The sequence below is a fragment of the Panthera onca genome, chromosome B1 (assembly GCF_046562875.1).
Source record: "Panthera onca isolate mPanOnc1 chromosome B1, mPanOnc1 haplotype 2, whole genome shotgun sequence".
In the NCBI taxonomy this organism is placed as follows: domain Eukaryota; kingdom Metazoa; phylum Chordata; class Mammalia; order Carnivora; family Felidae; genus Panthera; species Panthera onca.
In genome coordinates, this window is record NC_138342.1 from 157,923,048 (window position 1) to 157,949,747 (window position 26,700).

General features: G+C 42.9%; 1 protein-coding gene across 8 annotated transcripts in view; it reads left to right on the forward strand.

The window, feature by feature from the left end:
* The first annotated feature begins 6,454 nt into the window (after positions 1 to 6,454).
* Positions 6,455 to 26,700, forward strand: part of UNC5D (unc-5 netrin receptor D) — a 554,978-nt gene continuing 534,732 nt past the window's right edge. For all 8 annotated transcript variants that reach the window (XM_060653615.3, XM_060653618.3, XM_060653617.3 and 5 more), the window contains exon 1: positions 6,455 to 6,871. In XM_060653615.3, the coding sequence (XP_060509598.1) occupies positions 6,769 to 6,871 (103 nt within the window). In that variant the 5' untranslated portion in view covers positions 6,455 to 6,768. The remainder of the gene's footprint in view (positions 6,872 to 26,700) is intronic.

Consider the following 26,700-nt stretch of genomic DNA (forward strand, 5'->3'; position numbering starts at 1 on the left):
GGGATGAAGTCATCCTTATACCTGACAAGACGAGTGGAACATGTGGTTGAATTAAATTGCAAATGGTACTCTCTTAAATTTTATTTTCAGTAAAATACTACTTAACATGTAAAGCAGATCCTTTCTCCTTCCAAATGCATGACAGCCATTTACTAATGAATGCTTTTAAATCTGCTGCCTGAGCCTTAAGATATAACAAATTATAAATTCATAGGGTTTTGTGGGGGGTGGGCTTTAAAGATGGAGACGGGAAGCAGGTATGGTAGAAGTTGGGCCATGAAAGTCAAAGCTACTTGAAAATTGGAAACAATTCTGTTTGTTAAGGTATCATTTTCTCTTTGCACATCTTCGGTTGGAATCATGTAACAGTTACTTAAGTCCTGTTTTAAAGAATCTACTAGAGTTGTCATCCTCCTAGTGACAGGGATTAATTTATAATATCTTATTCCAGATGAGTAGTCAAGGAAAGTGAAGGAAAAGGGAGAAGGCAAGCAGAAAATAAAAACTAAAATGGAAGAAAATTTGTTGCTCTTCTTCTCCTTCTTCCTCTTCCTCTTCTCCTTCTTCCTCCTCCTCCTCCTTCTCTTCTTCTTCTCCTTCTTCTTCTACCTTTCAGAGAGCCATTCCTTTCTTTTCTTAATGATTTCTAGTTAGCACTTGTCCAAATGGCTTATTATGGTTCCAACTTTTAGATCAATTCCTTTGATAGTACAAGCTACACCTAAATGTGCACACTAACATTCTGTTTGTCAGATTTTGTTCCAGAGGTCAGAGACCTCTTTTGGTTTCAGTACTCTGAACAGGTGCATATTCCCTTCTACTCTCCAATTCTGACATACAGATATTCTCCTGTTTCTATCTGTTCCTTACCCCTTTTCTGGGAGAAAAATGGGTACCTTTAGTTGAAAAAGATATCTGCTGACCCTAGTCATGTCTGGATACCGGAACCTGCATCTAACCCTACTTTCCCACAATTTGCTCTGGGTGTTATGCCAGAACCAGGAAAATCAAACACCCCTAGATCTCATAATGTTCATGAGGGGATGGGAAGGTTGGAATATGAGTTTGTTCAACTTGTTACATTTTTGACTCTTGACTCGATTCTTTTTTTTTAATTTTTCAAATGTTTATTCATTTTTGAGAGATGGAGAGAGACAGAGCATGAGTGGGGGAGGGGCAGAGAGAGGGAGACACAGAATCCGAAGCAGGCTCCAGGCTCTGAGCTGTCAGCACAGAGCCCGATGTGGGGCTTGAACCCACGGACTGTGTGATCATGACCTGAGCTGAAGTTGGACACTTAACCGACTGAGCCACCCAGGCACCCCACTTGACTTTATCCTTGACCAGAACAGGGCAAGCATCGCCTCCAGCCTCAAGCCTTTTGATTGGAGATAGCTGTGTGGTTGACCTGTGTGTTCTGGCCAAGACTACATGGCAGCTATGACTTTCAACTATAAACCTACCTTATCTTTGGATATCTCTTCCTTTGCCTCCTCCAGCAGGCACATGGCCTACTATACTCTAGATGAAGAGGAACAAATGAATGAATAGTTAATTGATGTCCCAAGGCAGGGCATGAAAGGAACAGAGATGAAACTCAGCAGGAAAAAATCTGTCCCGAATACACACCCCACAAAGGTTTGGCAGCACCTTCCACTTGACAGGAAGAGCCATGGCATTTTCTCCCAATGTGGGAAGCTATCAGGCTGTCCCTCCGCTACCCCTAAGTGGTGGGATGTGTAAATTGTCACATTTCTAATGCTAACTGCCAAGGTCAGGTAACTCAGGGGCCGCTTGTTGTGCTGTCGTCCGAGGCTACATCTTTTATGAGTTAACACATCTCATCTTTCCTCCCCAGTTTATTATTTTTTTAAGTGCTAACACATTAATTTTACTGCCAAAGAATTGTGTTTCTTGTTATTATTTTTAAGTTCTTTCATTCGTCTGTGTCAGCAGCTGAAGCTGAAACTCCAGGATGCACGATTCCAGGAAGAATTCCCTGGGTACCAAATGGAGAAGGCACACTTACAATGTCAGGAAAAAACTTGTTTAGTTAGACTCTTATCTCGGTGCCCTGCTGCCCTTTTTAAACAAATGTATTGGATTTTTGCACTTTATTGCTGCTTCATAGCCCAATATCTAAAATGGACTTCTCTCATTTTGTGTGAGAGGGTTTACTTAACAAACGATCCCATATTGCTTTTAACAGGGCAGACCGTTAACCTGGATTATTGTGCACCGATAGAACATGATGCGTGAAGAACTCCCAGCTCCCGGCTTTGAACATCCTTTTCTCCCCATGCTTCCAGCAGGTTCGTGAATCCTGAGCTGGGCCGTGAGCACGTGGTGCCGAATAAAATTTAACATGTTCTCTGAAAGTCGCATGCATTTCTAAAATGTGCTGCTCTGATTGAACAAGACCTTCCTGGGGAAATGACTGGCATGGAATATTCCCAATGGAAATATCACTCGTAGAATATCTCATTTACTTGTCTCGCCAAGTTCACCCGTTGAAGCTGGCAGCTGTTGCCCTTTAGTCCAGTTGATTTTTGGTCTTTCCTATTTATGATCATAATTGTATGATTCATAGAAATAGTGGCTTTTATCAGAAATGTCCGGCATTGGCAGAGCTAGAAATAAGTTGGGTCTTCAGCAACAGTAGTCAGGTTCTGGGAGGATGGAAGAAGCTAACATGTTAACATCCCAAATGTGGGAAGACCGTCCTCTCTCTGTAACCCATGCCTATGAATGGAGGGGAAGACTGCTCTCTCTCTTTCTATCATCATGCTTAGTAGAAAAGGATCCGCATGCAGCATAGAAAGGTCCGGAAAAGCACTAAGAGAAATTCTCAGAGCAGTTATAACTAAAATTTGCCCATTTAGTTCAGAAAGTTAGATAAAAGCACGGTGCAGAAATATATTGTGGAATTTCTTTCCAGCTCTTCTTTCCCTTAGTCGTTGGGGAACGTTCCTAAGCCCATTTCCTCTCCGTTTCAGCTGCAGCTGTGTTCTGTTCCCAAGGGTCTGGATCTCACTGACTTCTGACACCTTGCTTTTGTTCAGATTTTAAATGAGGCACTTCCTGCTCCTAAAAGAATCCAGGCCTGTGGTTTAGGACAGCCCAAAAATATCTCCATACTTTTCAAAAGCTTCCATGTCTGGGGTCCTTTTTCTCTCTCCTGAGTGTCTGTTAGGTCTGCAGTAATCTAGATGCAAACTATAGTCTCTTTGCCATTTTTTCATAAAGCCGCTTGTCTCCATATCCTTAGTGATGATTTGGAGCTCCCAGGAGAAAGGCCACATCTTAGCAGACATGGCTTTCCACCAACTCCTGGGCTCCCCTCTTCCTTCCCCAAACCCTAGAACAACACATTCTTCCTTATGTAGAATATTTCTACTTTCTTTAACTTCCCCTCGAGGTTTACTGTTACACCAACCAAGTAGGTTGGTTAAAAATCCTTAAATATTTTTTTCCAGACAAAGACAGAACTTTTCCTAAGGAATTGTAAGCCATTAAAAAAAATTTCATTATATTTGGAAGGATGTATGCCTGGTCTCTATTTCTCCTTCTCCAAGTTTGACTTGACTCAAACATTTTCTATTTTTAGACTGGTTGTGCTAACGATGACCAAAAGGCAATGGAAGTAGAAATGTTCTACCTCTTTATCTTTGTGTATAAAGTGAGAGGCATGGTGCATTCAAACAACAAAGAATGGATAAAAAAACTTTACCAAGTCTGTTCATGGAGTTAATATTTCCTGGTTACATCTAATACCTTTAGGGTGGCTGGAGTCCCAAGTAACCTGGTCTGGAACGTATTTTGCATTTGTTATATAATTGCCCCAATTCCAGAATAGGTGGCTTAATTTCTGATTTGTTTGTACTGAGTATTCAAAATCATAATGTAGTATAGTTGAAAATGATGGCTCTTAAAAAGGATTGATCTTAAAGTCATCTAGTCAAATACTCTCATCTTTCAGATGAGGAAACTGACACCAGGCGATGTTGACTTGCCCCAGGCTACACAGCCAGTCCCTGGCAGTGTCATTGGCCTAGTCCTTTGGTGTCCTGAGTCTCAGGCTAGTTCTTCTACTATTCTTTGCTCCTGTTCCTTGGCTGGAGACATTGATTTTGGGCAGTGATTATTCAGTTTATTTCTCCAAATGGAATGGAATACAATTCACGCCTGTTTTAAAATAGCCAGAATTAGATTAATACAGGGTGTACTAATATATAGAACTTAATACATGGTATATAATTCATACCTGGTATATAATATGTGGAGGTAATGCTGAAGATCCACTTTCTCCCAACCCAGTATTTAAATCATACTGAGAAGAATGAGGTAGAATGTCTATTTCTGGACACCTGATTGAAAGGACAGTACCTCAGCCTTCATCTTGGGTTTACAGTCACACAGACCGGTGTCTCATTTTTGATGTTTAGCCACTTCCCTATGTGATCTTGGGAAAATCACTTTTATACTCAGCCTGACTTTCTTTGTCTGCCAAACAGGGATAATAATACCTACATTCTTGGGTTTGGTTCGGCTATGAAAACAAAGTATGTATGTGAAAGACCCAATCCTTAAACAGGGTATGCACTTAGAGCTTCTTGGTTTCTCTCCTTCTGTCTCATTTGTCATTGCAAGTTGACTTGAATTATTAATTAATATTAGCTCATCTATTTCCTACATACTTAAAAAAATAAAATTGTTTTTACTATTGCTCTCCTCTGGGGACAGTAGTAATACTTCAATACTATCTTGGAAACATAGTAATTCTTTTCTCTTTTTTTTTTTTCTCTTTTCTTTTTTTTTTTTTTTTTTAGAAAATACTCATTTGTGACAGAGCTGCCACATAGTCTTGAAGAATAAGGAAAGTCAGAGGATGAATGACTATTTTCCAGAAGACAGGTAAAGCATATTTGGTAGATTAATTCTCAATTCACCTTCTCAGAGGAAAAGGACAAAACACTCATTTACCAAGATTCTAAAGAGATTTTCCGGCAAGTCCCTAGCCGGCCCCACATTAGTCTTTGCTTTGAAGCATTCATTCCCCAGAGCTTGGGCTTCTTGACCAGGACCCACACCTTTTATTGAGCTACAAGAAGACTGGAGGAGACAACTGGCTCCTTGCCCCGGACATTCACACGCCTGGTGGCACTCGGAAGAGGGACTGCACACGTGCCTATCGGGGAATCAATCCTTCTACCTACCATCTTCTTTTTCTTTAGAAGAAAGCAAGTTAACGCAATTACCTCATCCAGAACAATTACCACACTAAACTGTTTATTCTCCAGAGAAAGGTGTTTGGGAGCAGGGAGCACTTTGTCAAGACAGAGATGGATTTTTTAGAAGTACTACTTGTATCAATATCGAGTGTGGGCAGTGAGGGAACTGTTGGGAAGGTTTTCTTGCAAGCCAAGACTTCAGTTGCTGTTGGGGTCAGGCAGGCCAAAGGGGACCCATATTCTAAATAGTTGAGTTGTGGCACCATTTGGGGGCCCCAATATTGTGAGACATGATGCGTGCTCTGCCTGTGGAGTTTTGGACTCAGGGCCAATTCCTCAGGTGCGTTCTTTGCTCTGAAACTGTGTGGCCTAAGGCAATCTCTCTTAAGTTACTACAGCCGAGGGAAGAATACGAGGCAACCATGAGGTACTTTTAAAAGCAGTTAAATAAAGCTTTGACAGTTTATTCAAAATAAACCACACTTTTAAGAAAAAGTCTTCTTTCTTTCTTGTTACAAAGGCCAGCACGACTCTCCTTTCCCTGATACTTAGAAGAAAGGCGATTCCCAGGTCCCAGATGAAAACAAACAAAACCAGGAGGCATCAGAAATACGGACGCTTTCAGAAAAGTTAAAAAAAAAAAAAAAAAAGTAGAAAAAAAATCTGTCACATACCCCTCAACGCACCCCTGACTGTAATTTCCTCCACCTCTTTATTTATATGCATACATATTTCGCCTAGTTACAGTAATGGGTTTATTCTACTGTTATTTCCCCCACTTGGCGTCTAAGTATTTTTCCTTTTGCTTTGACTATTTTAGGCGTGCTGTCTGATCGGATGTTAAAAAATGGAAGAAGGAGGGGCAGGACTGAGAAAGGGCTCGAAGTTGAACGAAACAGAGGTTTCCGGGAAGCAGCCGACCCCGAGTCGCCCGCATCTTTCTGCGCCGGGTTCGCCTCGGAGAGGCCCGCAGGCGCTGCTCGCTCGCGTCCCCGAACGGGCCCCGGGCCTCGCCGCCCCGATCCGCGAGCGGGGGCTATTTGCCGAGAGCAGAGATACCCGGGAGCGCGTGCGGCGGCAGCGGCGGGGCTCACCTGCGCCCCCCGGCCTCCCGCCCCGCGCGGCCCGCCGCCGCCCCGCCCCGGCCCGGCTCATTGGCTGCAGCTCGGAGGGGAGGAGAAGGGGCGGCCGCGGGCATCTCATTAGCGATGCGGACTCGCTCCTCCGCCCGGTAGTCCCGAACCCGGCAGCGGCGGGAGCGCGGCGAGCGGTGCTGCGGGAACGACGCGCGACTCCGGTGGCGGCCGCGGCGGCAGCGGTCGCCCCGCCGCGGGAAGCTATGGGGGCGCGTGCAGGCTCCCGGTGCCCGGCCAGCGGCGGCTCGGAGCGCGCTGCCCGGAGGCTGTAGGGAGCCGCCGTGGATCAGTCACTCGCTGAAGACCTCCGGGACCCGCTCGTCTCGGCCCCCGGCTCGCCGTGCCTCTCCCGGGCGCCCGGGGCGTGGAAGAGGAGCCGGACTCCGAGCGGGGCGAGGAGCATGGGGAAAGCGGCAGCCGCAGGAGGAGGCGCTGGAGGGGCGCGCCGGTGGCTCCCGTGGCTGGGGCTCTGCTTCTGGGCGGCGGGGGCTGCGGCTGCCCGAGGTAAGCGCGGGGCAGAGCGGGCGGCGGGGCCGGGAGCGAGGCGAGGGGGCGCCGGCGAGACTGAGCGGGACCCGCGCCCGCGGCGTTGTCTTTGCAAGTTGCGCCCCGCGCCTTTCCGCGCGCGGACCCGACAGGGTGGGAATCGGGCGGAGGACCTCCGAGGGGACCCCTGCCTCCCACCCCAAGTTTGCGATCAGTCGCAATCCTACAGGTTGCTGTGACCGGGGCCCCTACCCTTGACGCGCATCGCCTGCTCCATTTTTCCGATCCCTCCGCAATTGCTGCAGACCCGAGTACCCACCTCTTCGCTCCAATCTCTCTCCCCTGCCCTCTCCACTTGTCTCCAAGGCGAGAGAGATCATGGGTGGGCGCGCAGAGCGGTGTCCGAGAGTTCCTGCGAGAGGGGCGGGGTGATAGAGGTCTCCCTCTGTAGGGTGGGCTTGAATGGAGAGGGCGCCTTTTCCTTTTGGGGAGCGACACCCAAGCTAAAGTCCGCTGAGCGTGACACTCCTAGGGCGACACTCGCTAGAGGACCTAGACAGCACTGGGTTTTCTTTCGAGGAGGCCGCGTGCGTGCGGGAGCCCCGGAGAGCCTTGTGTACCACTCGCGTTAGCTGCGCCTACGGTGCGGAGCCGGGATAAGCATTTGGCCCGAGGCCGGCTCACCCGGCGCCTCCTCTTGCTACCAGGTGCCCACTCCAGCTAGGGAGCTAGCGAGCGCGGGGCTCCACCGAGCCGCGGGGAAACGCCGCTCCTTGCTGACTTTGAAACGTAAACCCCATTTTCCTGGATCCTCCGGACTCCAGTAGAGTGAAATTTTGCAACTGATTTCACCTGCACCGTGAGCGAGAACCGGGAGCATCAAGTTAAAGATAAATCCCGCCGACTTGTTTTGAAGATGATCAGAGACAGTTTCAGACGTAGCTTGAGTATTGTGGCTTTACCTTGGAAATAATCCCGAAGCTTCTCCTTCCCGCCCATCTTTAGCTTTCTCCTTCCCCGTGTGCCATCCATTAGGTTTAGAATATGTAATTGCGTTGAATGATTTACTTAACGCTCCTCCAGCTGGAAGCGGGGACTGAACTGACCACCTCACGTTCTGCTCTCTGGCTATCCTGAACATAATGCGTTAGCCGGGAGTGTGGAAGGGGTTCAGGATGATCACACAAGAACCTCTGTAATCTAATTTTTATGAAAGCTAACGGTGTGTTAAAAACAGTCTGGGTGCCTAGAATGAAGAATTAGAAAAAGGAAAAGAGGTGGATAGAGGCTTTCTGCTTTATGATCCTGTTCAGTGACTATTTGCTTTTCATTTCCTGAAAACTTTTTTTTTTTTTTGCTTTTTTTTTTTTCTTCCTTTGGTGAAGCAGGCTCTTTAAAAAGCAGCAAAGGTTTAAAAATGAGCCTCGGTGATTGCACACACCGGGTTATGGTGAAGTATAGTTCTTTCCCTTGCTGGAAGAAGCACAGGCTTCAGCCATCTAATTTACTATGGAGAATGCCTCCTTGCAAAGTCAGCTCAGTTGTTTTAAATATACTGTTATGGAGAAAAGCCGGCTTGTTCTCAGTTATCTAAATGTCTGAATTCCCACCTGCTATTTGGTGTGGAATACCCAAGAGCGACTGGCTCCCTGTCCTGACCCCTTGGAATTTGGTTGGTGGAGTTGTCTTGAAGCCAGCTCCAAACAAGAGGTGGGGATCTGCCAGAAGCCTCTTGGATGGAGTTTTGCTGGCTGTAAAACTAAGGCTAGCACCTCTTGTCTGCAAGCTGTTCCTTAAAGGTCTCCTAGAAAACATACTGTACACTCTGCAGGCTTATTTACAACAAAATGTCTTGCACGGATCATAGTAATGTTCAAGACACATGGTGCGGAGCAGTAAATCTGACTAATATTTCCCTTGTAGTATGTTACGTTTTGGGGTGTGAAGCCCATTACCCTTAGCATCTGTCAGAGATTCTGTAAGAAATGAGTAGTAAGCCAGGCTTTGGAATCTGTAAAGCTACATGCACCTGGCTTTGGACAGGTGGGCTCAATTGTAGTTTTCAGAACAAAGGGTGGGTTTCAATGTTACCTAAGTTCTGCCTGCTTGGGCAGGTGCCCCTTCATTAAAAGCAAGAAGAGGTGCGCTCTCGTGGCATGTTTGCTGAGTAGTCTGACCAGCCTCCATACGGTTGGCCCTAGGTGGTGGTTCTTTATCCAAAGAAATAGTTTTGTTTTTTTTTTTTCCCCGCAAGCCTTTCCATGTTGATTTGAACCAAGGTGTTCTCCCTTCCCTAAACAACAGGCTATATAGAATTATGCTTTTGCTTTGATGATTTAGGAATATTTAACAATTCAGTAGCATTTTCTTTACAGTTATTTATCCTTTGTTTCTAAGATGATTGCACCAACTTTTTTTTTTTCCCTTTTCTTCTCCATACCTAATGTAAAACCCACTAAAAATCAGAGGTGGGGGGTGGTTTCAGGTGATTGGCTTTAAGTGAATGTACTCAAAGAGGAAGATACTTGGGGCAGGACACTGCCTGTAGAAACTAGTAGTGAATGGCCCAAGGAGCAGTGTTCTGGTTCCTTCCTTTGCAAACAGGACTGACTTCTTCAGATTTATGTTCCTGACTTCTGGCATACTGTGAGGAAGGCACTTTGGTGCCATGATTACTGTATATTTTAACACTTTCCAACTTAAAAGAAGGTTGTTTAAAAGTTATTCATGACCTGCCAAGTGCAAATTGAATCCACATCATGTTGTCATGTTGATTTGTTTTGTTCTTTGAAAAACTGGAGTGGCGCTCCAGATCTGATTGCGACTCCTGTATTAGATACTGTACCTAAGATACCCTCATCTAAAGGCAGGGAGGAGATGATCTTAGATAGGCTAAACTTACAGTTCCTTGCTTTAAAAAATTTCCTGGACAATGAAATCTTCCTAATAATAGCTATAGAAATGCATTAAGGGCATGAGTGGTACATGTTCATTATCTAGGCATAATAGGGTCAGATGGTTTACACATACTTAAAATCCATTTGTCTATCTGGTTCATACATCTTAAAATCTATCTTAATTTCCTCCCTAGTGACCATTATATGCACCCCCCCCCCACCTTTTTCATTTTGTTCCTTTTCCTCAAAAAATTGTCCCTCCATAGTGCTATCAGGAAAGAGTGTTTTCTCCCAATTTTCTGCCAGGTTGGTCTTATTCTAACTCTTGGGTTGTGCTCGCAGCTTGAGCAGTCCAATGGCACCTTCTTTTCCTACCCAACGAAGTGTGTTCAAGGAGTGTCTTAAGTATCTCAGCCCTTAACAAGAGGTTAGTTGTTCTGATCTGGCCCTTAAGAAAAGCGCTTGTTGTCCTTTTTCATTGTCTTACTATGAAAAATAAATGTCCTTCCTCACTCTTTGAGTGACCTGTGTGTGCTTTTGTAAGCGGTGCCCCTTAGGGTGGGAGAAGTTAGGGGGCCAGGAATCCTCCGGGAGGTCTCTGAACTGTAGCGGGAAGATTCCAGACCTTGCTGTCTTACTAGATAGGGAAGCCCTTTTCTGTCTGTATTGCCTCAATGACTTTATCTTCCTTCTACCATATATAGAACCTAATTTAAAATACGGCCAACTCTAAAGATTTCTCAAGGAATTTGTTGTAGAGGAGATAGTATTTGATACCACTCCCTTGTGCCTTTTGTTCTTTTTTTAATATGAAGGCTAGAGACTCAGACCATATGCATTAAAATCGAATCCCAAAGACAGGTGTCCATCCAAAGAAAGATTTGTGCTGTAACATCCCCTTAAGGAAGGTCATAGTGGGAGTAGAGGCATCCTCTTAATGGACAGGCACACACGTTTGCAGAAAGCCCTGATGGCGATGCTTCTTGATTGCACTTTGGTCCTGAATCTTGATTGTCTCATCCTCAGGGAAGTGCCACTTGACCAGCCATGGCATTGTCTTCTCATTCTGATGCCTTCGTGAACTACTGACTTGCCTGAATACCTAGCGGGAACTTTCCTGTAGTGACAGCCGCAAATTCTAGGTGAAGACACTGACCAGCTCACCCCCTCATTTGCTAAGTGGCCACTGTTGGCATGAAAACTACCGTTGTGTTGCTACCGCTCCTTATGTCATACCTGTTCCTTAAGAGAAGGCATTTTTGTAGCCTTGAGCGAGAAATAATAATAGCGATTATTGTATTTAGTGTGTGCCATTGATTATTCCAAATGCTTCACGTATGTTAACTCATTTAGTCCTTAAAATAACACTGTGAGGTAAGTAATATTCTCATTCTTAACATAGAGAAACAAGGTCAAACAAGGGTTAAATAACTTGTTCAAGGCCATAGAGGTAGTATATGGAGGGGCCTGGATTCAAACCTGCCCTGTCCTCCTCCAGAGCCTTAAACAAGGACTGTTTTCTAAACTATGCCAAAAATAACGTGACCCTTACATTTTGGTGACAAAAGCGCTAAAATGATTTCTCTGTAACTGTGAGAGTTGTAGAGGCATTTAGAGTAGCTTCAATAAATCTATAAATATATTCAGATAAATCTCAGAGATTTATGTTGTATGAAAACAACCACCCTCTCACCATTCAGCTTAATATACTTTGGGATTGGATTCACACTTAAAATTCTGAACGCCCGTTTCTAATATGATAGCTTGCTTTTTTTTTTTTTTTTCAATTTTGAATTTCAACAGAAAATATTACTCTGATTGAATACGCCATCCATGGAATGGCAGATCCCAAGAGACTATTTGTTGCATGTCTTGTATTTTTAGCCTTGTTTGCCGGGGAAATGTGGAGCATGAGATTGGAGAGTAGATTGTTAACACCAGAGGCTGCTGTTTCTGCTGTTTTGGGTACTCCTGCTGCTGCTCTTTCAAGGCAGATGGCTAGATTCATTTATAGAAAATAGATATTCGTTCTATTTTGCATTTCCACTTTGAAAAGAACTTCTAATTGTTTGGGCCACATTGCCTCGTATGGTCTCATTGTGCGCATACACATGCTGTGCGTAGATAATTTTCAGAATTAGGTGGATGTTAATGGATCCACTTTGGACTGTATTAGAAATCCACTGTGAACTCCGTTGTGCTTCTGGAGTATTTCTCCTGAAAGTGGGTGTGTGTGCAGTACAGGGTGTATCACGGATTTTGTGCTCAGCACCTACCCCTCCCCACCGACTTCGCTGACCCAGAAATTAGGGGCAGAAGTACTGGGTTGTGTTTCTGGGGCTAGAGGAGAAACAACACTCCCATATTATGCTTCTCAGCTACATCAGACTACTGCGGGACTGAAAAACACTTCCTGATACTGTTTCCGAAAGACCAGAGTAAGGTGAGGCCTGAATTCTTCCCCTGTGAGCAGTTCCTTCCTTCATAAATAAGGAACTCGGAAAGCCAAAAGCTGCCTTTCGAGTGAGGTCAATGACAGCTTCACTTAATGCAGATGTTGACTGTCTGTCCCCAAATTTCTAGTTCGTAAAGTGCAAAAGAGCCTTCCTTTCCAGAAAGAGAGACCTCGGCAGGTGTATTCCACCGACCCAACCTGGTCTTGTAAGGTTAAGAGGAATCATGGGGGAAAACATCACTGCAGCCATGTGGAGAATGAATTTGGCAGGTGTTTTGTTGTCATCTAAAATCAAATGTTTGTAATTTCTCCATCAGGTAAGTCCAGGGGAAAACGATGTTGCAGAAATTCCAGAAGGTAGGTGATTGGTGGGCAGGCATAGGAAGAAATCATCCCGAATTCTTCAGAGGCTCAACTAACACTGGCACAGCTATGTTTTGTGTAATATCATTCACAGATTTTGATAACTTACTATAAAAGCAAATTTATTTTCTAAATATTGGATGAGAGATCTGCCTGTGAATATATTTGTGCGCGTGTTGCTGGGAGTGGTGTGAAAGTGATTGGTGGCTTCTGCTAGCAACAGCACTTATTCAGGAGTTACCATCTTCATTTGAATTTAATTTAATAAAATCCAGGAGAGGAGGGGAAACTGAAACGCTCATAGGTTATGGGAGCTATGCTGGTAATGTCTTTGAAACTCAGAAGTTAGTGCTCTTCAGATGTTAGTGCACATTTCAGTCACTGCAGATCTTGTTAAACTGCACCTTCTGATCTAGTAAACCTGGGGAGAGGCCTGGGATTCTGCATTTCTGACAGGCTCCTGGATGACCCTATCCATGGACCACACTTTGAGTAGCAGGGCCATAGATGAGTGTAATTCGGGCTTTTTTATTTGCAGTATTGTTTTTCACTTGCAAGTCTGTATGAAGTGGAATTCAGTGCGAGGCTGTTTTTAAAATGCCAATAGAAGAATAGGTAAACACAAATGTCAGTTTAAACTCAGGCAAACATACAGCCAGTCGTAAAACTAACACATTCAGGAGCACTGCTCTGAGATGAGATAATGTCTTGTTTCTAGCATCTGTAAACAGTATTTGAAAAGTCTTTCTATTGTGAAGTGATTGAGGACTTATGTTTGCATCTAATTAATTGCAGGTAATAAAGACGAAACTGAGTCCCTAGGAAGTTGAACAGTTTGCCCAAAGTCAGATTTTTAACTAGGAAGCTTTTCTACTCATCTTGATCACTTCTTCCTTTTATTGTATGTGTCGACTGCACCTGCACTTCAAATGATGCACAGTTCAGGATAATGAGAGGATGGGGCTATCGTTAAGTAAGAGGTAGAGAAAATCAGTTGGTTCAGAAAAACAGTGCTGTTCATACAGGGTACTGAGACTCCCCAACCTGATGGACTGTGGTTGTCACAACATGGTGTATGAGCTGGTGCTGGGGTCTGTTGTATCTGCTGCAAGATAGTTCTCTGTACCTGACAGGATCCATTGTGCTTACTATTAACTCTTACCCAGCACCTGATAGTTCTTGTCCAATAGCATATGCCAACTAGTATTTTTTTTTTTTTTAGTTTATTTTGAGAGAGCGTACAAACACAAGTGGGGAAGGGTCAGAGAGGAGGAGGGAGAGAGAATCTCAAGCAGTCTCCATGCTATCAGCACAGAGGCTGATGAGGGGCTCTAACTCCTGAACTGTGAGATCATGACCTGAGCCAAAACCAAGAGTTGGATGCTTAACTGACTGAGCCACCCAGGCTCCCACCAACTAGTATTTTTTACTCCAGCCTTATTATGTAAGGTATAAATACTACTGAGACTAAACTTTCTGAAACTTATTTGATCCTGTGATAAAATACTCGGGGAAATATAATTGCCAGAGGAAGAATTAAAGAATTATAAGATAGTTATGTATGTATTTTTTTAAGTTTATTTTTTTTTTTTAATTTTGAGAGCGTGAGCAAGCAGGGGAGGGGCAGAGAGAAGGGGAGAGAGAATCCCAAGCAGGCTCTGTGCTCTCAGCTTGCAGCCCAGTGTGGGGCTCGAATCTACCAGCCCTGAGATCATGACTTGAGCTGAAATCAAGAGTCAGACGTTTAACCAACTGAGCCACCCAGGCACCCCTATATTTTTTTCCTTAATAGATTGTAAAGCCTACATTCCTTTTTTTTTTTTTTTTTTTTTTTTTTTTAATGTTTTAATGTTTTATTTGAGAGTGAGGGAGAGAATGTCCTAGGGGAGGGACAGAGAGGGAGACACAGAGTCCGAAGCAGGCCCCAGTCTCTGAGCTGTCGGCACAGAGCCTGATGCAGGGCTCAAACTCACACAGTGTGAGGTCATGACTTGAGCCAAAGTTGGACACTTAACCGATGGACCCACCCAGGCACCCCAAATCCTACATTACTAGATAGCCTATTCTAGAAAGATGGTTAAGTAGAAGAAGGACACTATCATGGATGGCTGTTATGAGTAATAATTCATTTGCATGGAACTTGATACTTTTAAGGTATGTTCACAAGTATGATTGCTTTGTATTTTCACCTCCACCCTGATATCGAACAGATGATAAAATTAGATGTAGAGATTTTTCAACCAAGGCGACACAGGCAGCAATAAGTAGTACCAGGACTCAAAGCTGAGTCTCCAAATGGCTTCTGGGTTTTGGACTTATTTACCATGTACTTCTGTTTTCTGGTCCGATAGAGTCGTTAGACCTGAGCTGAATGATAAAGCATTTTGCTCACATTATATTTGAGACCAGGCTCTGGATGCGTGAGCATGTGTGATGGAGGAGAGTAACTGAATAAAAATTTTGAGTGATACCTGTGTTGCCTTCTTGGTCTGTTGGTATTATGTTCTCATGGTTATAAGCAGAGATGCCCCTGCGCGGGAAATGTGTCAGAGTGATTGGAGGGAACTAAAACTGTGACTAGATCTCTCATGGCAAACTGCGGTATGGAATAAGCTGTATGTCAAACATTCACATTCGGAGGAACTTGCTAAGCAATAATATTTTCTTAATCAAAGGAATTAAAGTGTTCATTAAAGTAAGTAAAATCACAAATTAGTTCTCCGGCTTTATTTTTAAAGATGCCATTACAAACCAGACAGTTTTTAGAAATAGAATACTAGCTCCTCAGTCTGCATGGCTTTCTAAATACCTTGTCTTTATTATTTTTTTTTAAGTTTATTTTTTATTTTGAGAGAGAGAGAGGGAGAGAATCAGAAGCGGGCTCTGTGCTGTCATTGCACAGCCCAGCATGGGGCTCAATTTCACCAACTGCGAGATCAAGAGTCAGTCGCTTAACTGACTGAGCCACCCAGGCATCCCTCTGCCTTGTCTTCATTATTAATTTTGAGTGCCTGTGCTTTATTTTTTCTTTATGTGTACACTTGTAAAACAAGATTAAAGTCTTTAAATTTGTGTTTGGAAGTATTGCCATGGCTCAGTACAAACGGACTTCCAATAATAGTTTTCATTATGTCTTTGAGAATTATCCAACCTATTTGGGGTGCCTGGGTGGCTGAGTCAGAGTCTGACTTCAGCTCAGGTCATGATCTCGGGGTTCGTGAGATCGAGCCCTGCGTTTGGCTTTGTGTTGATGGCATAGAGCCTGCTTCAGGTTCTGTGTCTCCCTGCCCCTGCCCCACTTGCACTCACCCTCACTCTCTCTTTCTAAAATAAACATTAAAACAAAATTATCCAACCTATCTTAGAAAGAGATTGGGAAAAAATACAGACCATCAAATAAGATTCTTTGCCAGGCAAATTGTAAGTGTGTGATAAGCCCTTTGAAAGGGGCTGGGAGGAGTTGACTGCATCTAAATCGACAGCCCTTGTATCTCCTTCAGTCTTGGGGCCAGAAGCTACACTGATTGCCAGTAGCCTGCATCAGATTTCCAAAGTTGTTTTCCTTAAGACAAAACCAAAAACAATCAGGAGATTCACAGGTTTTGTCCAGGTGAGGTATGTGGGTGGGATGTAAGTGTTTCTGGGGTTTCCTTTAAGGATGTAAAGCTGAAAAAACTGTCAATTTTTTTTTTTTTTTTTTTTTTTTTTTACATTGGGGCAAAAAGAAAGCAAGAAAACTCACACAGCCCATTTGATATTTTCTCAAATTTAGCAGACAGCTTGAGATGGATTTCAGCCTCTGCAATGGCAGTGTGAAAAGACAGCTGTATCGTATCACATCCTGCAGCAGAAAAGACCATCACCTGTAGAGCCCATTATTAACAGTTGTCAAGGTGATAAGTGCTTTAATGCATGGGTATCTGTTATGTATTATATATTAGTAGAATGTCATATATCATCATTATAGCAAACTTAGATCATTAAAGTTCTACACTATTAATTTAAAAGGCATTAATAACACACTTGAGATGTGGATACCATTTTGACTTGAAAGTCAGCTTCTTAATTCACATATTCCCATTTCTCTCTTTCTCCATGGTATCTCTCATTTAACCCCCAAATCTTTGTTTCTTCCTCAAAGTCACTCCCTTCTCAGAAATTCCCTTCTCATTTAAGCAGTGTGGTGAGCCTGGGGAGTTCGAGACCACGTGTCCTTCAGCCTATTACTTTGTTCTGTGATACTTTTTATCTATCTGTCTTATCTATTATTTTGTCTTTTTTTTTTTTTTTTTTTTTTGAGAAAGAGAAGATATGAGGGGAGGGAGGGGGAGAGAGAGAGAGAGGGAGGGAGGGAGGGAGAGAGGGGGAGAATGAATATCTACGCCTATAATGTGGAGCCTGACTCGGGGTTGGGGGCTACATCTCACCAACAGATCATAACCTGAGCCTTTTCAAGAGTCTCATGCTTAACCGACTGAGCCTTCCAGGTGCTCCTGGCTCTTTTTATTCATAAAGTGAGAAGAAAGGACTAAATTCTTTTTTTCTTTTCTTTTTTGAGAGAGAAAGAGCGCGCAAGTCAGAGAGGGAGAGAGAAATCCCAAGCAGCTCTGTGCTTTCAGTGCAGAGCCCTGTGGGGGACTCGAACTCAAACCATGAGATCATGACCTGAGCCAAGATCAAGAGTAGGACAGACACTTAACTGAGCCACCCCGGTGCCCCTGGTTGTTTTTATTCCTAATGTGAGAAGAAATGCCTAAATTGTCTTTAAAGCTCCTGCATGCTCTCACATTCTGTGATGCTCTGCTTTGTTTTCAGTACCTTTCATCCTCAGTATGAATAGGATGCCCCTTCTCCGCCGTAGCTCATGTTTGCTCACTTGGGTGTGGGGGCCCATGGATGCTTACTTTCCCTTTCTAATAGAAACCAGACTTATGAAATTTTCTGTCTCTATATTCGAAGTCTCCGAACACTGTGTTAATAACACACTCGTGATAAAACTCACTGTGTGTTAGAACACTCTGCTTTCAAATTTGCCTCCGTGACTTTGGTGCATTTTGTAAAGAGATTTAACAGATCTGGGAGCTGGTCAATCCTCGTTTTCAATACTTGTCTTTGTGCTGTGGTTCTAAAGCTTCTAGCTTTGTGGAGGGGCATTGTCTAAAAGCAGAAGATAGCATCTATGTGGCCTTCCGTTTAACATTTGATGAACACTGATTTGATCACTGAGTTTCTATGTATTTGTTTCCCATTTGTAGAGGAAAATTGTACAATTATGTTGCTGAAGAGAATCCTAATATTTTTAGGGTAAGACCCACATCTTAACATGAACAACCAAAGTCTAGAGAAGCAACGTAGCTTTCTTGGCTTCTGTAGGTCATTTCTGTCGGTGCCTGCCCATGAATCCAGATCTTCTGTCTCTCAATGTCACTCTTCCCTCTTTTCCTTTCCAGGCTCTAATAACAAACGTAATCAATAGAGGCACAAAGGAATTCAAAAGAAATGATACCAGAAGACTAAAAACTATTGATCATTGTTTTTCTCTGTTAAAGGATGTTTTCGTTTTATTTAAAATGTTTACATTTTTCTAAATACCTTTGAAATAATAGAGATTTCTTGGCTCAGTTCTTAATCATTGAATGTTGGGGTTTTGATTTGAGGCACTCAAGCTAGTTCAGTGTAGCAGAGCTAATCAATTTTGTAAAAGGGGTCTACATTATAGATTTGTGTTGGGATGAAATCTGGAGTGTTTTTTTTTTAATTTTTTTCTTTTAACATTTATTTATTTTTGAGAGAGAGCATGAGCAGGGGAGGGGCAGAGAGAGGAAATACAGAATCTGAAGCAGGCTTCAGGGTCCAAGCTGTCAGCACAGAGCCTGACGCGGAGCTAGAACTCACAAACCGCGAGATCATGACCTGAGCCGAAGTCGGACGCTCAACCGACTGAGCCACCCAGGCGCCCCTCTGGAGTGAGTCTTAAGCTTTTGTCCCAATTACTTCTGCATCCTTGTACTAAATGTGTGCAGTATGAACGAACACATACTGAACTAGCATTAAGACTCTACTACAAACACCAGTACATCCTAAATACTTGTTAAGTGTAATTATTTAAAAAACCTGTACATAGGAAAGAGTATATTAACTTTATTTCCACTAACACTATGTGATGTTAGTGCCGTGCATTATACTTTACCCAAAGGATACAGTTTTAGAATGGTATTTGCCACATACCTACTTACCTGGGCAAGTAAATTATTTCCAACTTGCATTTTTCCCTGTTTAAATCTGTGTATTCAGGTGTGGTGAGAAGGGAACCCTTTCCAATTTGAATGGTCAGCTGGGCCTGTTAGGTGGTGTTATTCAATTGCTCATGATGGTGGACACACTGAGGACACGAGCTGGAGCAGATTTCAAATGTGCATAAGCGTTTAACTGGTGCTGCTTCTTACAAGGCTTTCGATGCTGGCAACAGTATGCTGGTGATACCCTCAAAAGGCTATAAATCTACATTCAGAGGCAGTGACTGGATGTAATTTTAAAAGCTTCAGTTGCTTCTTCTCATGCAGCCCCTATTGTTCCTTATTTTAAAGTGAATTCTGCCCCTCTGAAGGCCACGAGAACTTGCAAAAAGCAAACCCTGTGGTTAAGTTGGAGCTTGGAAACTCCGGTGACTGGATCTTGATGATGATTCATGGCAAAGCCAGCTCGCTGGAAAAGTGTAAAACACGTAGGGTGTTGAAGACTTCTGATTCTTGGAGATTAGGTGTCAGAGCATTCGGGATTTGATTATTTTTAGTAATAATCAGTGAAGGATCTTGCTCCTGGAAATGGTGGTCGGGTTTTGGATGTGCAAATGGCTGGTCATCACCTGGCGCCATTCCCACCCCCCTCCCCAAACTCGGCAGAAAGTCGGACATCTCTAGCATTGTCAGCCAGGATGGGGGAGACCATCATATGCAGGTACTTAGAATGTGTGTGGCCATTAACTTTTTTTTGAGCTGAAAAGTGATGTTTAACAGTTTAAAGTATGTTTAAGTGGTTTTGAAACACAATAGATCGAAAGATGAGCACCAAATGTGTAGCGTGACCTGGGTGTGTAGGAATCCACGTGTGTGATTTAAATGATGAGGATCAACAGTGTAATTCTGATGTTCTCCGCTGTTGGCAGGGCCTCTACTCGGACCAAGCACATCGGGATCCCCTGGGGGATGACCCACTGGTATTTAAGTTCCCCAGGAGATTCTCAGCTTGAAAACATAAGATTGAGAGCCGTTGATTTAATGGGTGCGCCGATTGTGTATAAATGTAGATTCTGATCGTGTTTTGAAATTTAGCGAGGTAATTTGAAAATCACTGTCCTCTCAAAAGTAAGGGATCGAGGGTGACTGATCCTAGTTTGCTTCCGCTTCCATGTTAGGCCTCCTCCTTCCACATGGTGTCCCAGGTGACTTGGATGAGTGAAATTGGATGATGGCACAAAACATTTCAGCCTTTGGGGGCTAGACATCTCCTGCTTGGGAACAGCTGAGGTATTACTAAAAGGAACGAGAATCGTTGAGAGTGGTTATGTATAAGGGGAGGAGACTTCTAAGAACCCAGGTTTGGAGGTTGTACCATGTTTCCCTTCTGGACACAAGCCCAGGACCCACAGATGTAGATTCCTATCCTCTTAACACATGATCCAGCTTCTAGGCCCAGGATGTAAGTGATAAGTATTCATCTTTCCGAGTGGATTAATGTCGTCATCCTGGTCTTCATGTCTGAAGGATAGAGGCAGTGTAGAGCCTCCTATAGTGTTGGGCAGGGTCCCGGGCACCAGCAGTGTTGCTGACCAAGAGGGGTAGGTGGGGACATCGTTGCCGCAGCCATGGCAAGAGTTTTTCTTTCTATCTTTCTCTCTCTCCTTTCTTCCTTCCTTATTTAATTTTCTTCAGTGTTCACCTATGTTTGAGGAAAGAGACTGTGTGAGCTGGGACGGGGCAGAGAGGGAGGGAGACATGGAATCCTAAGCAGGCTCCAGGCTCTGAGCTGTCAGCACAGAGGCCGACGCGGCACTCAAACCTGTGAACCTTGAGATCATGACCTGAGCTGAAGTAAGAGGCTTAACCTACTGAGCCACCCAGGCACCCCAGGAGTTTCTTTTTTTTAAATGTTTATTTTTGAGAGGGGGGGGGGGGGCAGAGAGAGGAGGGACAGATGATCCATCTGAAGTGGGCTCAGCGCTGACTGCAGCAAGACCTATGCAAGGCTCGAACTCAGGAACCCTGAGATCATGACCTGAGCCAAAGTCAGATACTTGACCCACTGAGCCACCCAGGTGCCCCACAAGGGTTTCTAACACTACTGCCCTGTTCACAACTGCCAGCGGTTTCTTATTTGTCTGTGAAATCAAATCCAAACTGTAAGACATTTTGTGATGGTATTGTTGCGGATGAATAAGTAGTTTTTTAAACATGAAACTAAAATGGGTATTTGTGTGCTTAACCACCGCACGTAAGAAGTGGAGCATTCTCAACACTTGACTCTGGTGCGTTTCTCCCGTAGTGCACCGCTGCGATTCTCCTTTAGAAGTAATCATGCTCACATTCTGCGCTCGTCATTTCCTTGTTTTTAACAAACCGTTTAAACAAATATGTATGTACTTCTACACAGTTTACTTCCTTTGGAGATGTATTTAAATTAAAGTCTACGTATTTCTCAGCAGTTGTTGCTTGTCACGACCAAGATTGTGTTCTATCTCTGTTATTACATGTGCCATTGTTGATTCACTTCCCTCAGATACAATATTCAGTGGTGTGACTCAACCATAATTACGTTGCTGTCGGTGAAATTTGGGTTCGTTCAGATTTTTTTCTGTTCCAAAAAGTGCTAACTAGGAGCGTTGTTACGAGTGTCTAATGGTACCCATTTTCAAGTGTTTCTTACAAACCTAAGACAGTTCTGAGACCTCGAACACCAGCATGTTGAATATTCCAGATGGCGCCAAATCATTTTCAGCAATTTATAAGCTCTCGTCATTTCACGTTGGCTGACATTTGGTGTTTCTGGCCTAGAGGTTTCTGCTGCTTTTTCGTGGTTTGAACGTGATGATCTCTGCATGGACTTAATTTCCATATTTCTGATTACTAATGAAGTTAAAACATTTTTTCATATACCTCGTTGCCAATTGTATTTCTTCTGTGAAACACTCAAGTATTTTGTTCATTTTTTATTATCTTATTGAATTATAGTAGCTTTAAGTATATATGTGTCAAAAATATTTTATAGAAGCCTTAATGTGTTAGGTGTGCTTGATATTTCTCCTAGTGTTTTATTTTTATTTATTGTTTTACTTTACGGTATTTCTTGATGACTTGGATATTTTACCTTATTTTCTCATGAACTTAAGTTTCAATTTTAGTGTTACCATTTTATGCTTAGCTCTTTGGTGTTGTGCTTAGGAAATCCTTCCTAAATGCAGTTGAATACATTCTCCGATATTCTAAATTGTATAGTTTGATCTTTCCTATTTTGGCCTTTAATCCACCTAGAATACATTTCATATTTTTCTGCATAGAGTTTGAGTTAGAAGTTTCACTTCTTTCTTTCATGTGAATAACCAGTTGTCCCAGAACCATTTACTGAGAAGTCCCTCTTCTTTCTCTGATGATCTGTGATGTCACCTTTGTAATGTATGAACATTTCCATTTTTTTTTAATGTCTATTTATTTTTGAAAGAGCGAGTGTGAGCAGAGGAGGGGCAGAGAGAGAGGGGGACAGAGGATGCAGAGTGGAATCAGGGCTTATGATGGTGAGCCCAATGTGGGGCTTGAACCCATGAACCTTGAGATCATGACCTGAGCTCAAGTCAGACAGTCAACTGACTCAGCCTCCCAGGTGCCCCTGTATGAACATTTCATACCTACATGGACATTTTTTAGTGTGGCATAAAATGTTCTTCAGAACACTTCCAGCAAACCTTTGTAGGGTTTTTTGTTTGTTTGTTTTTAATTCCTACTGTTTCTTTGTGTACCTTCTACTTAAGTAGACTTTCTGTGCCTCAAAACTACCCCACAACTTCCTTTGTCTTGTGCATTTTGTGCTTACACTTCTGCAATGTTGCCTTGAGTATTTTAGGTATATTTATTTCTCTCTTGCTCCCTGTTATGTGGAAACTTCTGAAAACAGGCATGGTGTTTTAATCATCTTTCATACCTTTGGACGGAATATGTTCTTTTACTGAATAGATATTTGATAAACCATTGAATGAAACTGGGATTTGTAAATGAAGGGCTGTAGGATATTATCCAGTTAATCTCATTGTATTATCCTCCCCATGATGACTAAGATTTGTGGACCACACAAATCTTAGACGGTCAGGTGGTCCCTGACCCTATTTTTTTCTTGAGCTTATTCCAGAACACCTTTCATTATCCATTCCACAGGCAAAGAACTAACCTATTAGACATTGTCCAGAAGTATGAACTAATGTGAAGATACTGCGATCAAGGTAAAGAGATGTATGTGGCAGGTTCGAGATTCTTAGACTGGTTGAGTCCATTGCCAACAATGACATTCACTTCACATCCAGACACTGGGTATTTCCCTAGCATGCTGTGTGGACTCACATCTCTGTGCCATTGTTCCTGCCCCTTGTTGAACAAATCTGCCTTTACAGACCACTATCCTCGAATCTTCCCCCCTCCTAGAGGTTAAATTCTTCTTGTTGAATGCTGTATTTCCATACCTTGACATCACTTCTGGTGCTGCACCAATCATACCATGTTCTAGTTCTTTTTTTATAAGTGTTTCTCGCTCCTGATTTTTCCCACCCAAGGTCAGAGATAATTTTTGTTTTAGTGTACTTTCTCAACACCTGGCACAGGGCCGTGTTTGGTATAAGTTGGGTTTTAAGGTGTTTTAACTGCAAAACCACTATTTAGGTGTGTAATGTGTTTTGGTGAAATCATTGTGCTACCCCATCTAATAAAATACAAAACCTATGGGAATGATAACACACTTCCACAATATTCGCTGTTATCTTGGTAGCCTAAATTAGCCAAAGAACTTGGAACAAGTGTTTAGTGGTCCCATGTTAGGGAAGTTTTGCTAGGTTAAAAGCATGCTGGTTTTCTGATTGAATGAGTCTGGATAGTTGGGAATTTGTTTTATCAGAAGAGAACTTAAGGATCCTGGGTATTTGAGTTGAGGGTTCAAAAATGGGAAATGATAGGAAAAAGACTGGAGATAAGAGGGTACCAGCTATACATAATAACCCTTTGGCCCAAGGCCCTGTGATGGTTACAGTTCTGGAGGAAGCATCCTGACTTGCTCTTTGATGCAAGTCATTGAGGTGAACTCTTAGTGCCCCCTTCACTCAACTGTTTACTGCTGGGAGCTTCCAGACGGGAGAACATCGGGAAGCCCAGTCAGTGAGCCAGCAGGCCTGGCAGTGGGAGTTTTAGGAGCTGGCATTCTTGTTTCCGTCCTGAAAGTCATGAATAGGCTAAATGGTTAAGTTCATGCGACTAAGCGCAGGGAAGTTTAATTGTATTTCCTCTAAGTAGTTCTTTTAGGTGAAAGTACTTTTTTCCCCTTCATTTGGAAAATACTATGTATTTATTCTAAGAAATTTGAAAAGACAGGAAAGTATGGGAGAATAGAAAATAAAGAATATAAAATCCCAGGAGATACCCAACCACTCAGAGGAGTTCTCCAGGTAGAAGCCATATTCCTCACGGTGACTCTGTTAGCCTGTACATCCCCATTGGTTCCTCTTTGTCTCTACCATTTTGAGAGAGGAACAACAAATTATCTGGGTATGAACCAAAAACTTGAGTTCTTCTATTTTTTCAGAGTGTTACCTTCTTGGTAGCAGATTCTGAGTATATCCCCGTGACATCTCTTCAGTGCTTTGGACAAGTGTGAAAATAGCACATATTTGTTATTTTTCAACAACTGCACGGGGCTAGTGGTCGCACCCATTGTGGCTGTAGTGCCCCATGACTGCTGGCAGTAAGCTCTTCAGAGAACTTCTATAGTAGCTCTTTGAGTTCATTGAGCTGACTAAATAAAAGACACCCAGTCTTTTTTTTTTTTTTTTTTTTTTTTTTTTTTTTTAAATCAGTAGGAGGATGGTGTGTGATTTGGTTACCATTTTGAAATTCAGAATGCTAGTTTTGGTCCTTTTTTTTTCTTTTTGAATACTCCCAAGACAACTTTGAAGGAAGGCGCTTCTTTCTTTATTTTTATTTTTATTTTTGAGAGACAGAGTGAGTGGGAGTGAGTGGGAGAGGGGCAGAGAGAGGGGGAGACAGAGAATCCCAAGCAGGCTCTGCACTGTCAGTACAGAGCCCAACGCAGGGCTTGGACCCAGGAATGTGGCAAGATTATGACCTGAGCCGAAACCAAGAGTTGGACGCTTAACCGACTGAGCCACCCAGGCGCCCCTGAAGAGGGGTTTTTCTATACCTGGTATGTTACCATGTACGGATTTCATCTCAGCATCAGAATGAATCAGACCTTGGCTAGAATGAGCTATTCTAACTATTGTGGGCTTAGATAAGTAGGGATACACTTACTTAGAATATTTACTTTTCATATGTGGGTGCAGGCCGTCTCAGCTGTGGTGAAGTCGTCTCTAGTTAGCCAAGAGCAATCATCATTACATACACTCCTATTCTGTATTTTTTTTTTTCTTGGATGGAAGCAAACAATTACAGGGAATTTTCATAGGCAAAATTAAGATTAGAGCAGTTAGTCTTTGCCAAGTCTCCTTCCCACCTTCTTCTTAAACTGATTTATTAATGAAATGCATCTGAAGTAATTAAGATGCAGAAAATAAAAATCTGAAGACCATATTTGTTGGCAATCTGTGTGACTTAACATGTTCTCAATTCATCTGTTCCTTCACCACCACCAGCACCTCTCTTAGCTAAAGTCCTCACCTCCAGAATGAAAGCTTCTACAATTCCTAATCTACAAAAGTGTTTGCCCCATGTGTGCATCTCTGTAATGGCCTCCGTTTCATAGCTGGAAGTCATCTGTGTAGTGAGTTGAATGCCTGTTTATGTTTCTTTATAAAACACCTTGATGACAGGCGTGTTGTTTCCTGAATCATTGCATACTTGTTTTTGGGCACATTTTAGTAATTCAAGGAATTAACGAGTAGATGAATGGATGGATAGTTATCAGCTACAATGAATATTTGTGTGCTGAGCTATGGCTTGCTAATTATATGTGACCATGTGAATGTCTGCTATGTGCCATTCATCATGGTAGATGCTTGACATACATATGCTTTACTTCCTACACTAACTGTATAAGATAGGCATTATTATCTGTCTTATACATAAGGAAATTAAAACTTGGATATTCTGTCCCAAGGCCATACCTGCGGTAGTGGAAGGGGAGGATTTGAAGCACAGGTCCATTTACCTCCATTTCATATATTCTTTTCTGTGTCATACCAAGGTGCCTTCCAACTTTATAATGGAGATTCACATGAGTATCCAGGATTCTTTGGGTAGAATACTCCCTTTAGACCCAGCTATAGTAAGTGCCCCAGAGTGGCTTTCCCAGCCACCTCTTAGTTACCAGGTTTGCTCGTGGTTCCCTAAGCCAATGTGTGTTGGAATCTATCCTTTGGTTTTGTCCTTGGCTGTTGTCTCTGGTATCAGCAGTTGATCGATTACAATGTTTCCTAATGTGTAAATGCCCTTGAACACCAGCTCTGTTTTCCCCTGTGGTAAAACAGTGGAGGAAGCAAGCTCAGAAATGATGAACTCTGGCTCTCTGGGGCTTTGGTGAGCCAGTGAGTCCCCCTCACTGGTCTTGCGCTGGCTGGTGACCAGGCCGTAACTTGTATGGTCTTTGCTGTTTCGGGGGCTAACTTATGCTTCCTGTACATCAGGGAAAAATTGCAACAGTAAGCCTTCTGCCATGGAGTCGGTGTTATGTATGACTGACCTTGCTTTGGGCAAAGATTATGCATGAGTTGATGTAGGAACTGATAATAGTTGGTAATATTAATTATAGGCCAAATAATCACCTCAGGTAAAAATAAGTTACCTGCATTTCTAACTGGGCTTTTATTGCCCGAGACTCACCAAGAGAATTAGTCCCATTAATGGGTATTTAGGTAGGAGAATTAACAT